The 13,931-nt window shown below is 38.7% G+C and overlaps 1 protein-coding gene across 3 annotated transcripts in view; it reads right to left on the bottom strand.

Annotated features, from left to right (window-relative positions):
* TMEM63C (transmembrane protein 63C) overlaps window positions 1–13,931 on the bottom strand; it is a 119,018-nt gene that overhangs the window by 16,740 nt on the left and 88,347 nt on the right. For all 3 annotated transcript variants that reach the window (XM_069092288.1, XM_069092287.1, XM_069092289.1), the window contains exons 15-17: window positions 4,794–4,916; window positions 3,631–3,784; window positions 1,333–1,439 (exon numbers count right to left, since the gene is read on the bottom strand). In XM_069092288.1, coding sequence (XP_068948389.1) covers window positions 1,333–1,439; window positions 3,631–3,784; window positions 4,794–4,916 — 384 coding nt within the window. The remainder of the gene's footprint in view (window positions 1–1,332; window positions 1,440–3,630; window positions 3,785–4,793; window positions 4,917–13,931) is intronic.

Genomic DNA, 13,931 nt, shown 5'->3' with positions numbered 1-13,931 from the left:
TTCTTTCACAATACAACTAATATGGAAATCCATTTTGCATGACTACACATGCATAATCTATATCAATTTACTTGCCTTCTCAATGAAGGGTCAGAGGAAAAAGGGAGACAAAGAATTTGGAATGCAATTAAAAAACAAATGTTAAAAATTGTTTTTACATGTAATGACTAAAATATAATATTAAATAAAAAAGGAAGTAGGGAAAATGGTATGGCTGTGAGAGAAATATGTAGGATTTATTATATACTTTTTAAAAAAGCAAATAGTGCAAAATGATGATTTGTGATTTTATATACAATCCTCTTTTTGTGTTCTGCTATGTAAATGCTGGGGGATTTTTGGTGCTTAAGTTGAGAATAAAAAATAAAATTAGAAAAAAATAAAACCTTCCTTCTTCCTTCTAATTTTTCCTCCTCTTTTGCTTTCTTCATTTAGATTCCTAGAAAAGCTGACTGTAGGAGAAATGATGGAGTAGGTGGGCATTGGGCCCTCCTATTCCAAAATTGGGCCTTAATTTCCTCACTGTTCTTTCCCTTTGATAGCACGCCAGATTCATTTCAGCTCTTAAGCCCTTGCTCAGATGAGCCTTGGTGACAACCTGAATTCTCCCAACCCATCCTATCTAATCTGAATCCTGCCCCATTAATCAATCAACCAATCTATTAATTAAATTAAGCTCTCTCTGGAAGTTTTGATTACTCCAATGTCCATTCATTCTTCAATTGTTTCTGACATGAAGCTCTGAAAAGATTCTATCATCACCTGGTATATAACTTTCCCTGGATAAATTTGCTTCGAGATCCTCAAAACCTGGGACTAAGAAACTAATTCTAGCTCCGGACTTGGAGTCATGAAGAAGTGAGTTCAAATCCTGCCATAGATGCTTAAGAGTTGTGTGACAGGGGGCGAGTCACTTAATCTCTTACCATTTCAGTTTCCTTATCTGTAAAATGGGGATAATAGTAGCACCCACCTCTCATGGTTGTTGTGAGGATTAAATGAGCTGTAAGGCACTTTACAAACTAGAAAGCATTATATAAAAGCTAGTTGTTATTATCATTAATTCCTTAGTACAGAGCACGGACAGAACCTAGGAATATCCTGTTGACCCTGGAATGTTCGGATTATGAAATCCTCTACGTCTTTGTGTATGGGTCCACACACCAAGTAAAGAATTAAGAATTCTAAGCCATTGGAGGATTTCACCAAGAAGAATTGACCCCAGGATCTTAAAAAGATTTAAAACCTGTCTTTGAGAGCAGACTCAGTTCATCATCATTAAATGAGCATTAGAGTACCAAAGTTATAGAAATGAAGGGGGGCAGGGCTTACCTAGTCCAGTGTGCCTCCAAAAAGGAGGAAGAGTAGACGATAAAGGGAAGGGTCACAGTGAAAGCCCACAGTAGCACGCAGGAGAAAAACTGGGTCACAATGGGATTCTGTAGGGAATAAGGGGCAGTAGGGTTGGGATTAGTGGGGAGTACTACTTTCCTTATGAATTTGTCATCTGCAACAGTCTGGAACATGCATGGGTCTCCCTCTTTTTTTCTGTCTTCAGTTTCACAGTCAGGTTACCACACATTTTTCCCAACTCACTGAACTTTGCCATGGGTACAGAGGAAAGAATGCTGGGTTTGGGGTCTGAAGATCTGGGTTCAAATTCTGACTTTGCCACTTACTCCCTATTAAGACTTTGTGTCCCACATGTATAGCCTATGCCAAATTGCTTGCCTTCAATGAGGGGAGTGGGGAGGGAGGGAGAGAATTTAGAACTCAGTTTTAAAAGCAAATGTTGAAAATTTTTTTTTACAAGTAATTGGAGGAAAATAAAATGCTAAATAAAAAAACAACAAAGACTGTGTCCTAGTCTCTTTGTCTATGAAATGAGGGAATTGGACTAGATGACGTCTAAGGTTCTTTCAACTCAAATCTATGACCCTTCCCAAACTTTCATAGCTAAAACAGGTCAATGCTGCCTGCCCGGAGAATGTGCCAGGCACTGTGAAACATGTAGGAAATACAAAAAGAACCTAGAATACAGTCATAGGCTAAGTACTTGTGCTGAAAAGGGCCTTCCAAGATCATCTAGCTTAACCCTTTTATTTTATAGATGAAATAGGTCCAGAGAGGCTCAATGATTAGTATAAAGTTTACAGTTAGTAAGTAAGCAGCAATGTCAAAATTTGAACTCTGGTCTTTTGGTCCTAGATCTAGAGCTCTTTCCATTCCCCCTGTCTTCATCACCTCCCTCATATGCACAACCTAGGCATGGTGATATGACACCAAACCTATCATTTCTGAATGCCATTTCCCATCTATTTTATGTTATGTGATGACATAAATCTAGCATTGTGATATCACTGTATGGGGTGGCCAACCCTACACCACCCTCTTTCCCAGAAAGTTCAGCTGGCTTCTGGGATTATTGGAAAACTTGCCCAGGGAAATGGCATGGTACAAGCTAACTTTCTCTCCCCCAGGTCTGGTGCCATGCAGAGGGCGTGATCTCTACGAACATGGAGGTTAGTGTGTGTGTGTGCATGTGTGTGTGTGCGTGCATGTGTGTGTGTGTGTGTGTGTGTGTGTGTGAAGATATATAATGTTGGGAGGATGGAGGAGAGGTAGATGGTAACTAACCTTGGGTTTAGAGACTTGGAAATGGGATTAAGAGCTCTTCATAGTCCCTAACTATTGAATCACAGATATTTTAAATGTGCTTGTCCTCTGGGAAGGGGAGGTGTGGGACCATCTCCAGGGATGGGAGAATAAATGATGAGGGCTAAGTATCTTGGGAGCTTAGGGAAACTGTCAGACTACTCACTTAATTTCTACCCAAATTTGACTTGAGAATTCTAGGTAGTGGTAATAGCTTGGTTGGTTCTAAGATATGTCAGAGTAATCACCTGATCTCTAACACAGATGTGCCCAAGGATTTTTTTTTAAACTGAGAGAGTACTGTTAATCATTAGTCCTTACCACCTCCAATGGGATACCTCACTTCCCAATTGCCCTAACCTCCCCTTGCTACACCTTCTGCATACTCATGACATCCTAACTAGTTCAGGGTTTAAACCAGACTCAAAGGCTGACTCCTGACTGGAGGTTAACCTGCCTACACTGACGTTGGAATAAATCTGTAGTCCTTACTCCTCCTATTTCCTCAACTTCAACCTTCAAGACTGAAGATATCCTGAATTCATCTTAAAGCAGGGTTCTTAACTTGGGATCCAAAAACTTGTTTTTAAAAATATTTGGACAACTACACCAATCCAATTTGTTTTCTTATTAATCTTAGGTATTTTATTTTATGCATTTAAAATATTATTCTGAGGAATCCTAAGAATATGATCCTTTCACCTGATTGCCAAATGGGTCCACAACATGAAAAGGTTAAGAACTCCAGCTTTTAGAATGAAGAAAACTATCAACCCTTCTGTCAATTACTGGATTGTACCTCCATAGATTTATGAGGTTAGTGAGGAGTCACCAGTCTTCTCCTGAGTACATTTTTTTTATGTGGGATTATCACAAACCAAGAATGGGAATACACTCCTCTTTCCCTGGGATGCCTTCCTGCCACTCCCACCCACACTTCCTGCCCATTCCTCCCTGCTCAAGTTGAAGGAGCACCTGGAGTTTCTCGATGGATCGAGTGACATTGAACATGTCCATGGTGTTGATAACAATGCTCGGTGTGGTGAGGAAGAAGATCAGGATGAAGAGGGAAGAGTTGAGAAATAAGAAACGCCCCCACCAGTAAAATCCACGGATGGATAGGTGCTCCCTAAGGGATGGAAGAAGAGCTGTGAAAGAAGAGAGTTCCACAAGGAACAGACTGAACCCAGGGTAGCTTTGCTTTATTTCTAAACAAGGCAGGGTCACTCTCTTTTGTGTCCCTAGAAGTTCCATGTGGCTGCTTCCTCCCTGCACTGATCCATAGGCACCTGACTTCTCTGAAGTACATAGGAGGTAAATTTATCTCTTGTTCCTCCACCTATTTTGAAGAGGTTTCTAGGTCCCTTCCTTGAATGGAAGGAAGATTGAGGTGGGCTCTTTTTCCTCCAGAAAGGCATTATCTTATTTTGTCTGAGTTCCCGAGCTGGGCTAAAAATATGAACCATATAGCCACTGTGTGTAGAGGAGTTTGAGTCCAGGACTACCATGAATCTATATAGTCCTGTCCCACGTTCAGCCAGGAATAGGCACAGTCCTGCTATGGGGCTGGTTATACTTAAAGGGCTTGTAGATGGATGTCCTTAACAAAAGCAGAGACCATTCATGTCAGGGGATAGCTCTGTAGTGATGAAGCTGGGCTAAAGGGAGGTATAGGATCTTATGAGGGGGCCAGTCATAAGATCAAAGGATTTGGAGTGGAAATGGGCAGCTAAATGGTACACTAAATGGAGTCTGAGACTTTGGTATCAGGAAGATCTAAGTGTTAATCCTGCCTCAAACATTTACTAGCTATTTGACCCTGGGCGAGTCATTTTTACTGCTTAACTTTAGTCGGCTCATCTGTAAAATAAAATCATATCCACCTCACAAGATTGCTGTGAGGATCAAATGAGGTAATAGATCTAAAGTGTTCTGCCAACCTTAAATAAAGCTGTATAAAATACGAGCTAATATTATCCAGTCCATACCAGGAGATGGGTGACTTTCCCAAGGCCATAGAAGTAGTACTGAAACTTGGTCAACTTGTATCCCTGTCCAGTGCTCTGTACATGACAGTGGAGTCATTGGCCTCCTCTAGCCTCAAAGGAGCTCTGAAGAGGAAGAGGAAGAAGGCTCACCAAAGAATATCCTTAGGATGAGGGGCATAGAAGATCTTCCATTTGTGAGACTGGACCACAGATGTCACTGAGGATTGTTGTGGAGTTTTGCCACAACAAACCCACTGGAAATCCTTTAGGATCCTGGGCAGAAAAGAAAGAAAAAAGAGGCAAAGGTCAGAGAGAGGGGCAGGTCCCTATCTCTGTATGAGACCTTGAAGATTATCTATTCCAACAAATAACCTAAGCTGACTCCATTACCTAATACAATTATTCCAATTGGCATAAAATTTTAACCAAGTGTTTTGGGCTAAAGCAGTTTTTTTTTAAAAGGCTGGAAATCCTAACAAACATGAGGAATGAGGAGTATACTGATTTTCATCAATCTCACATTTGTATTTTTACCAGGGCCAACTTTGACTGTGATAATCTGTGTAGGCTGATCTCCCTCCAGCAGGGGATGGTAAAGGGACTCAAAGAATGTCTCTTAACCCACATAAATTGTCAGCATTTCTATATATTACCAACAGAGTCCAGAAGCAAGAGAAAGAAAGAGAAATTTCATGTAAAATAACTGCAGACAATACAGAATACCTGGGAGTCTACCTGCCAAGACAAATCCAGGAATTATATGAGCATAGGTACAAAACACTTTTTACACATATAATATCAGATCTAAACAACTGGAAAATATTAATTGCTCATGGGAAAACTGAGGCAATATAATGAAATAATTCTACCTAAATTAATATACTTATTCAGTGCCATAGCAACTAAACAACCAAAAAATTATTTTATAGAACTACAAAAAAATAACAAAATTCATCTGGAAGACCAAAAAGTGAAGAATATCAAGTTGAATCAATAAAAAAATGTAAAGGGAGGTGCCTAGCCATATCAGATCACAAACCGTATTACAAAGGGTAATCATCAAAACATCTGGTACTGGCTTAAGAAATAGAGTGGTAGGGTGGCCAGGTAGCACAGCGAGTAAGAGCACTGGCTCCAGTGTCAGAACGACCTGGAGATCGAATCCCGGGCTCAGACACTTAGCACCCACCCAGAAACACCTGGCCGTGTAACCTTGAGTAAGTTACTTAACCCCAATTGCTTTAAAAAAAAAAAGAAATAGAGTGGTGGATCAGTGGAACCACATAGGTACACAATACTCAGTAGGAAATGACCATAGAAATATCATGTTTGATAAAAACAAAGATCTAAACTTTTGGGATAAGAACAATTTGTCTTTGTCTTTTAAATGATATTTTATTTTCCCCTAATTACATGTAAAACATTTTTTTAAACATTCATTGTTTTTTTGTAAGTTTTGAATTTCAAATTCTATCCCTCCTCTCCCCTCCCTCCTCCCTGAAATAGAAAGCAATTTGATATAGATTATATATGTGCAATCATGTAAAACATTTTCATATTAGTCATTTCATGCAAGAAGACTTGAACAAAAAATAAAGGAAAGAAAGTGAAAAATTGTATGTTCAGTCCATATTCAGACAAAATCAGTTCTTTCTCTGGAGGCAAATGACATTTTTCATCATGAGTCCTTTGGGATTGTCTTGGAACACTGTATTGCTGATTCATTCAGTCATTCACAGTTCTTTGTTGTACATTATTACTGTTACTGTGTGCAGCGTTCTCTTGGTTCTGCTCACTTTACTTTGTATCAGTCATGTAAGTTTTCCCAGGTTTTTCTGAAATCATCCTGCATCTCATTTCTTATAGCCTAACAATATTCCATTCACAATCATATATCACAACTTGTTCAGCTATTCCCCAGTTGATGGGCACCATTAAAAGAGCTGGTATAAATAGGTTCTTCCCACCCCCTTTTATCTCGGGGATACAGACCTACCAGTGGTATTGCTGATTCAAAGGATATGTACAGTTTTATAGTCCTTTGGGCATAGTTCCAGATTGCTCTCCAGAATGGTTAGATCAGTTCACAACTGTCCACCAACAGCGAATTATTGGCATCCCAGTTTTCCCATTTATGGTATCATCTTTTATATCTAAATCATGTATTCATTTTGACCTTATCTTGGTATATGATGTGAGGTGTTGGTCTACACCTAGTTTTTGCCAAAATGCTTTCCAATTTTCCCAGCAGCTCTTGCCAAATAGTGAGTTCTTAATATATAGAGAACTCAGTCATATTTATAAGAATACAAGCCATTCCTCAGTTGATAAATGGTCAAAGGATATGAACAGGAAGATTGCAGACAAAGAAATCAAAACTATCTATAGGCATATGAAAAAATGCTTTAAATCACTCTTGATTAGAGAAATTCAAATCAAAACAACTCTGTAGTACTTACACCTATCAGATGGGCTAATACAATAAAAAAGGAAAGTGATAGATGTTGGAAGGGATGTGGGCAAATTGGGACACTAATGCACTGTTGGTGGATTGTGAAATGATTCAACCACTCTGTAGAACAATGTTGAAGAGGCTACACAATTGTGCATACCTTTTGGCCTAGCGATAACCTCTAAGAAGTCTGTATCCCAAAGAGATTTTTTTTAAAGAAAAAGACCTATGTGTATGAAAATATTTATAGCATTTCTTTTTGTGGTAGTAAAGAACTGCAAACTGAGAGGATTCCATCAATTGGGGAATGGCTGAACAAACTGTTGTGTATGATTGCGAATGGAATACTACTGTGCTATAAGAAATGATGAGCAGGATGCTTTCAGAAAAACCCAGAAAGACTTAACATGAACTGATGCAAAGTAGAGTAAGCAGAACCAAGAAAACACTGTATACATAGCAGCAATATTGCATGATGATCAGTTGTGAATGACTTTGCTATTCTCAACAATACCAAGATCCAAGACAATTCTGAAGGACTTACAATGAAAAATGCGATTCAGTTCCAGAGAAAGAACTGATAGAATCTGAATGCAAGTCAAAGCACACTATTTTTAAAAATTTCCTTCATTTTCTTTATTTTTTTGTATGACCAGTATATATTTTGCATGTCTGTACACGTATAACCTTCATCAAATTCTTGCCTTCTCAATGATTTGGTGGGGGAGAAGAGAAGAAGGATGGGAGAGAATCTGGAACTCAAAATTGTAAAAAAAATGTAGATTAAAATAATTTTTTATGTGTAATTGGAAAAAATAAAATATTAAAAAAGAAAGAATGCTTCTTCACACTCCAGATTGTCAGGGAGAATTAAATGTCCCTAAAGAAACAAAGAGCGAGGCTTCAATTGGGGAAAAGACATGAGGTAGGGGAGAGAAGATGATACTTTCTCACTAGGTTAGAGAGGGGAAGAGAGTTACATGGAGAAGGGAAAGGAAAAATTAATCTATAGAGTTAGAGCTCAAAAATAGCTTTGAGACTCTTATTCCCATCTCCTCCTCCAACCAGTCAAGAAGCTTATTATTTTCAGATAGATCCATGATTCATAATTTTAGATCCTAAAGTAGGTTGTGACAACACCCAGTTTTAGGCCTAAGTCCAAACTGAAAGTCAATTCTGTAAGATTTCTTTGAAGGTGAATTGCAAGTTGTTACATCTAACAAATTATATTATGATCTCATTGACTCTTAGGGTTAGAAGTTAGTAAAATAATATTTATTCTCCTCCTCTTCCAATTATGAAGAAACAGAGATCTACTAGAGAGGTAAAGTGATTTATGAGAGGCACCATACCTAATTAGTGACAGAATTGAGGCTGGAATTTGAATCCAAATCCAGTGGGTTTTCCCAGTTCCCCTCTAACACTGTGTTATGAGGCTCTTCTTAAAGAAAAGGGAGGATAGGGGTGGAACCAAGATGGCAGGGAAAAGGCAGGGACTTGCCTAAGCTCTCCTAAATTTCCCCTCCAAATTTCCCCATATTAACTTTAAATAATATCTCAAAACAAATTCTAGAGAGGCAAGAACTCACAAAAGAACAGGGCAAAGCTCAGTATAATCCTTCAGAGGAAAAATGGATATTCAATGAAATAGTATTCCTGATGAAAAGAGCAGAGCTGAATAGAAAATTTGACTTTCAAATACAAGACTTAAGAGAAATATAAAAAGGTAAACAGGAAAGAGAAATCATAAAGGATTCAGTAAGGTTAAACTGTTTACATTCCTACATGGGAAAATGAATAACTCCTAAAAACTTTTTCATTATTAGAGCAGTTAAAAGTATACATAGATGGAGGGCATGAATATGAGTTGAATATACTGGGATGATTACCTAAAAAAGTAAAATTAAGGGGTGGGAAAGAGAATGCACTGGGAGAAGGGAAAGAGAGAAGTAGAATGAGGCAAATTATCTCACATAAAAGAGGCATGAAGGAGCTTTTAGAGTAAAGGGAAAGATGGGGGAAGTGGGGAGGAGGAGTGGAGCACATGAACCAGAGGGAATAATATACATACTCAATTTGGTATAGAAATCTATCTTACTCTACAGGAAAATAGGAGGGGTAAAGGGGATAACAGAAGGGGAGGCTTGATGGAAGGGAGAGTGGATTAGAGGAGGTAAACGTCAGAAGCAAAACACTTTGAGGATGGATAGAATGAAAGGACAGAGAGAGAGATAAATGGGGAAAATAGACTGGAGGGAAATACATAGTAATCATAACTGTGAAAAAATTGTCACAGCAGTTTTCTCTGATAAAGGTCTTACTTTTCGAATATATAGAGAAGTGAGTCAAATTTTATAAAAATAAAGAGTCATTCCTCAATTGGTAATGGTCAAAGGACTGGGGCGGCCAGGTAGCACAGCGAGTAAGAGCACAGGCTCCAGTGTCGGGATGACCTGGAGATCGAATCCCAGGCTCAGACACTTAGCACCACAGCCAGAAATAACTGGCCGTGTAACCTTGAGCAAGTTACTTAACCCTGATTGCTTAAAAAAAAAATGGTCAAAGGATATGAACAGCAGTTTTTGGATAAAGTAATCAAAGCTATCTATAGTAATATGAATAAATGCTCTGAATCACTAGAGAAATGCAAATTAAAACAACTCCGAGTACCATCTCACACTTATCAGATCAGATATGACAGAAAAGGAAAATCACAAACATTAGAGGGGATGTGGGAAAATTGAGACACTAATGTACTGTTGGTGAAGTTGTATACTGATTCAGCCATTCTGTAGAACAATTTGGAACTATAAAACCATGCATACCCTTTGATGCAGTAATAACCACTACTAGGTCTGTAACACAAAGAGATGAAAAAAAAAACAAAAAGAAAAAGGACATATATATGTACAAAAATATTTATAGCAGCTCTTTTTGTGGTGGTAAAGAATTGGAAATTGAGGGGATGACCATCAATTGGGGAATGGTTGAACAAGTTGTTGCATATGATTGTGATAGAATACTATTGTGCTATAAGGAATGATGAGCAGGATGCTCTCAGAAAAACCTGAAAAGACTTACATGAACTGATGCAATGTGAAGTGAGAAGAACCAGGAGAACATTGTACACAGCAACAGAAAATATTGTACAATGAAGAACTGTGAATGACTTAGCTGTTTTCAGCAATACAATGATCCAAGACAGCTCTGAAGGTCTTATGATGAAAAATGCTCTCCACCTCCAGAGAAAGAACTGATAGAGTATTAATGTGGATTGAAGCATTATTTGCTTTTTTTTCTTGGATTTTCCCCCTTTGGTCTGAGTTTTCTTTCACATGGAAATATGTTTTGCATGACTGCACATGTATAACCTATATCTAATTGCTTACCTTCTCAATGAGTGGGGGAAGGGAGGGAGTGAAGGTTAAAATTTGGAGCATAAAAGTTTTAAATGAATGTTAAAAAGTGTTTAATAATTAATTATCCCCAATTACATGTAAAAATGTTAAAAGAGGAGGGAGCTACACACTCTGTGAAGGAAATAGCTACTTGTTGTCCAAAAAGATACAGAATGACAGAAGCAACCAGGTGAAGAAGAGTAACAGTAGCTGATAAATTCCCTGCTCAGGGGTTCTGAGGCATCTATTTCTACACCAAATCATAATGCAGAAATCTATTGATTCCCACAGGGCATGTATTCAAAGCATAATAGGGATCCTTCCAAGATTTATCAAAACGAATGACAACTATTCACTTCTGGTGATTCATACGGGCATAAACAATGCTTCCAGAATGAGCCTGAAAAGTTGTGCTAAAGATTATGGTCATTTTGAGGAAGAAACTGAAGACATCAGCTATGTTTTCCTCACAATGACCCACTAAAGGTAAGGAATCTAACAGAGAAAAACTGATCTGAGAAGTGAACAGCTGGTTAAGAGGGTGGTGTCAGAGAATGGGATTTGGACTTCTGGCCACAACTTAAAATAGAGGAAGATACCTTTTCCTGGCCAGAGATGAAGTTCATCTAAAAATGTTTAGTGAGAAATGTAACTAAAAAGGCTTTAAAATAAAAAAAGGATACCACAAAAAATAACTACAATGGAGAACTTGGAAGTTTACAGAAGACAAATAGGAAAAAAATGAGCCAGTAGAAACCCTTGCCTCAAATATCTATTCTCAGATACCTCAAATTTAGGTGACAAACAAGAGGAAATATAGAGATACTGATGCATGTGAAAAGAATTGACCTCATTGTATAACTGAGACTTGGTGGGATAAAAACCTATCCCTAGAATGTGGCTTTGGGTAGGCATACCTTATTAAAGAAAAAACAGAATAGATAAAAGATGGGTGAATGGAACCTTATATATTAAGAAGGTATAATTATGTGAGGAAATTCAGGAATCAGATAAGGGAAGCATTATGGAGAACATTTGAGTAATAGACAATGGAGGGAGAAAGAAGAGTGATTTTGTCATTGGGGATATACTACATACCACCAGGACAGAAAAAGGAAGTAGATCAAGCCTGGTAAACACCAAATGCCTGACACAGAAGCATGACCAATAATCAGTTGACAAATATTTATGGAAGTGAAGGGATATTCAATGATTCAGACATTTGCTAAAGCTCCCTCTCCATCTCTTCCTCCCTTTTCCCCTCCCTCTTAGTCAAAGGCAGAACAGCTAATAAGGCATTGACCTGACTTGATAACCATTTCATCCTTCAAAAGGTAGAGGAAACAAGGGAGAAATCTGATTCTGGGGTCTGATTATGACCAACAGAGAGGAACTGATTGTTGGAATTGTTGGGTTAAAAATAGTTGGGGGAAAATGGAGGAAAGTGATTATTCCCTTCTAGTGCTTCTGATCAAGAAGAAGAGGAAATCTGGGCACAGTGTAACAAGCACTCTAGATTTTGGAAAAACAGATTCCAAAAAGTTCAGAGGAAGAAGAGGGAGGATCCTGTGGATTAAATTCTGCAGGGAAAGTTGCCCCAGGAGGAGTGAGATATTCAAGAATGAAATATGCTCAGAAATCAAGGAAACAGTTCAAAACAAGGAGGAAAAATGGGAGTTGTCTGAAGAGACCAATATATCCACAGGGAACCCAGTAGCTTAGATTTTTTTTTTAAGCAATCGGGGTTAAGTAACTTGCTCAAGGTTACATGGCCAGTTATTTCTGGGTGTGGTGCTGAGTGTCTGAGCCCAGGATTCGATCTCCAGGTCATCCCAACACTGGAGTGGGTGCTCTTACTCGCTGAGCCACTTGGCCGCCCCACTTTTTTTTTTTTTTTGCCTTTTGGAGGGCAATTGGGGTTAAGTAACTTGCCCAAGGTTACACAGCTAGTTTTTTTTGTGTGGATGTTAAGTGTCTGAGGCCGGAACTGAACTCGGGTCCTCCTGACTCTGGGGCTGGTGCTTTACTCACTGCACCACTGTAATGGGAATGCAAATTTAAAGATCTTCCCTGCCCCTAGGCTAAAGTGCACCTGAAGCCTGGGGTGGGAGGCTTGTTTTTCAGTAGATACTTCTTGATTGGCCAGTGAGTCAATAAGGTTGTTACATTCTCTGAGCCAGGAGAAGGGTATATAAACCCTGATTTGAGGCTTTGTTTTGGGGGCTCACTTTGAGAAGTGTTCTGTGATTTGATCTGTATTCTGGGAAGCCGTTGTCCAGGGCCCCCCCGGCTTTGAAAAACCCAGATGTTGATTTGGTATGGTTGTAATGGTTGGACAGTTTGAAATCTGTCTACTTGATCTGTTTCTGTCTTGATAATTCTGCCTGTATACTTTGAAGTTCGGGGTGCCGACTTTTCCCCTGAACAAGGTAAACGATATATGTCTGACTGATTAAAGTAAGCTTGTTAACCCATTTTGAGTTGCTTTCCTTTAACAAAGCAGATCCAGGAACCTGTGGTAGCAGCAAACCCTGAGGACGTGCTTGGGGTGCTTGCCGCTACAACCACCTAGCCACCCCTAGCTTAGATTTTTAAAAGAAACATAGAGAAGATGGAAGCAGGACCAAACAGAAGATGTATGATCTTGAAAATAAAATCAGAAGTGATAAAACTTGGACAGAGGTTGTTGAGGGAAGCTAATGATGACAAAAAGATAATCCTTTTACTGGGAGGAAAAAAGGGAAAACAAAGGATTGGAGTTTTGCCTGGGGGTGGATAAAGCACCAATAACTTATGAAAAAAGACAAGGTACAGCTGCTCATTTCTTATTCTGCCTCTTTTCCCCTGCCACTGACAAAGCACATTCACATTGTGCTGTAAATGATAGAACACAAATGGCTTACTCAAAGAAGGAGATGGCAAAAAGATGGCACCAAGTTGTCCTTGACAAATTTAAGTCACCCAGCCTGGAGGAGTGACATCCTCTGATATTGAAATAACCAGCAAGGAGGACAGCTGAACTACTGGGAGTAATTTTGAAAAGATCATGGGAAAATGGAAGATTGGAAAAAGGCAAATATCCCGATATTTTTTAAAGGGAAGAGAACAAATTTTAGGTTGATGAGTTTGACTTAGATTCTTGGGAAAATTCCAGAGTGGATTATTAAAAAGATGGTTAATGAACATCTAGAAAGGGAAGCAGTGACTATGCAAAATTTCATCAAAAAATAAGTCATGCCAGACTAATCTCTTCCTTTTTTTTTTGACATGGTCATTAAATTAGTAGATAAAGGAAATGCTATAGATCTAACTTACCTAGATTTGAGCAAGGCTTTTTTTTTTGGAGGGGGGGAGGGGGAAAGCAAGACAATTTATATACTACCCAGAACTGAACACAATGCTTTAGATGAGGGCTGACAAGGGCAGAGTATAGAGAGA

This window comes from Petaurus breviceps, unplaced genomic scaffold (genome assembly GCF_028583685.1).
Source record: "Petaurus breviceps papuanus isolate PSGF00001 unplaced genomic scaffold, PetGlider_PUasm1.0 189, whole genome shotgun sequence".
Classification (NCBI taxonomy): Eukaryota; Metazoa; Chordata; class Mammalia; order Diprotodontia; family Petauridae; genus Petaurus; species Petaurus breviceps.
Note: the sequence above shows the minus strand (reverse complement) of the source record. Positions and strands in the feature narration are given on the sequence as shown.